This window comes from Histoplasma capsulatum, assembly GCF_000150115.1.
Source record: "Histoplasma capsulatum G186AR genomic scaffold supercont2.1, whole genome shotgun sequence".
NCBI classification, from domain to species: domain Eukaryota; kingdom Fungi; phylum Ascomycota; class Eurotiomycetes; order Onygenales; family Ajellomycetaceae; genus Histoplasma; species Histoplasma capsulatum.
The window spans coordinates 3,334,133-3,335,361 of record NW_025544801.1 but is presented as its reverse complement, the minus strand read 5'-3'; the positions used below and the strand labels follow the sequence as shown (position 1 = coordinate 3,335,361).

Genomic DNA, 1,229 nt, shown 5'->3' with positions numbered 1-1,229 from the left:
GGAGGAACCTGCGCTCACGGCGAGGGGCTTGTCAAGCTGTAGGAAATGACGGATATGTTCCAACTGAGAGTCGAAATGGACTGCCTTTGAAAATACCGGTGTGCCTGGGGCACTACAGGGTCTTCTCTTCGGTCGAAGAGCCGGCCTTACCAGTTCCCCGGACTTCTTTCGCACCATAGACGGCTTCGTGTTGAGATCCATTTCATCCTCGCCCCGGTCGCTATCCTCAGGGGTATGGGTCACTACTTCCGAGGAATCGGGATGGGCCACACCTAATCCGTCTTTCTGCAAGCGAGATTGCGTCTCCGTAGCTAACGCTTTTGATAGATCCAATGGTGATGGAGTGTGTTTTGAAGTTGAAGTAGCATTGGAGCCAAGTCCTTTTCTGGTGGGGCCTTGACCTTGAACGGAATTCTGATCAAGCAACATTATTGCTGCCTTGAGATCCTCCTGGCTATTTCTCTTTGGTCCTTCTGTAGCTCTCCCTTCATCATCACTGGAATTTGATTTGGAGTCAGGGGGTGAGATCATAGCCCCTGTCAGGATCATCGCACCTGATGGAGATTTCCATAATGCTGCAGCGGGGATGGTATTCGACGACGAACTACTCCTCCTGTGCGAGTTTGGGTCTATGCTTAATTGCCCCAGGTTCGACGTTTGTTGGGGATTGGATGTGCTTCGTCGATGACGATAGATGTAAGAGCTCGACTTTTGCAACGGTGGACCGCAGGAATGTCCCGCAAGACTCACAGATGGCTCAGATTTGTGTCGCCCATGCTGGACATTGGGTGGTGAAGAGCCAGCGGAAGCCGGCTGAGGACGTATTCGCGAATTGAACAAGGGAGACGGTGCAATGTAGGGCATCCGGCCGACTCGTTATGTCACAAGTTGGCACAGAAGCAACACTATCTCAATGGAGACATCCACTCTTGCTTGGTGCTGAGAGCGGTTTTTGACTTGAGATGCAGGCTTTGTGTTATAGGTTGTAAGTAGAAAACAAAGCTCAGACGATCTGGGTGCTAGGTCAGCTGGTGCATGGAGGAAATCAGAGCAGTATAAATAGATTGGATGAGAGGGCACGGACTAAAACAGATACCAACAGTGGCAAAATCAGAAGAGGGTCTATGATGCCCACTCAAGAGGTAGGTGGATGGAGCATCTATATCAGGGAAAGACAATGAGACAAAATTAAACCTTCACGGTGGGGGTTGTGAATGCGAGAGAGATAA

At 50.3% G+C, this 1,229-nt stretch overlaps 1 protein-coding gene across 1 annotated transcript in view; it reads left to right on the top strand.

Annotated features, from left to right (window-relative positions):
• Positions 1–752: 752 nt before the first annotated feature.
• The window catches only part of HCBG_01087 (uncharacterized protein), a gene marked incomplete at both ends in the record, with an annotated part of 842 nt that continues 365 nt past the window's right edge, over positions 753–1,229 (top strand). Inside the window, 3 exons of the mRNA XM_045428137.1 lie at positions 753–821; positions 983–1,023; positions 1,103–1,142. Coding sequence (XP_045292112.1) covers positions 753–821; positions 983–1,023; positions 1,103–1,142 — 150 coding nt within the window. The remainder of the gene's footprint in view (positions 822–982; positions 1,024–1,102; positions 1,143–1,229) is intronic.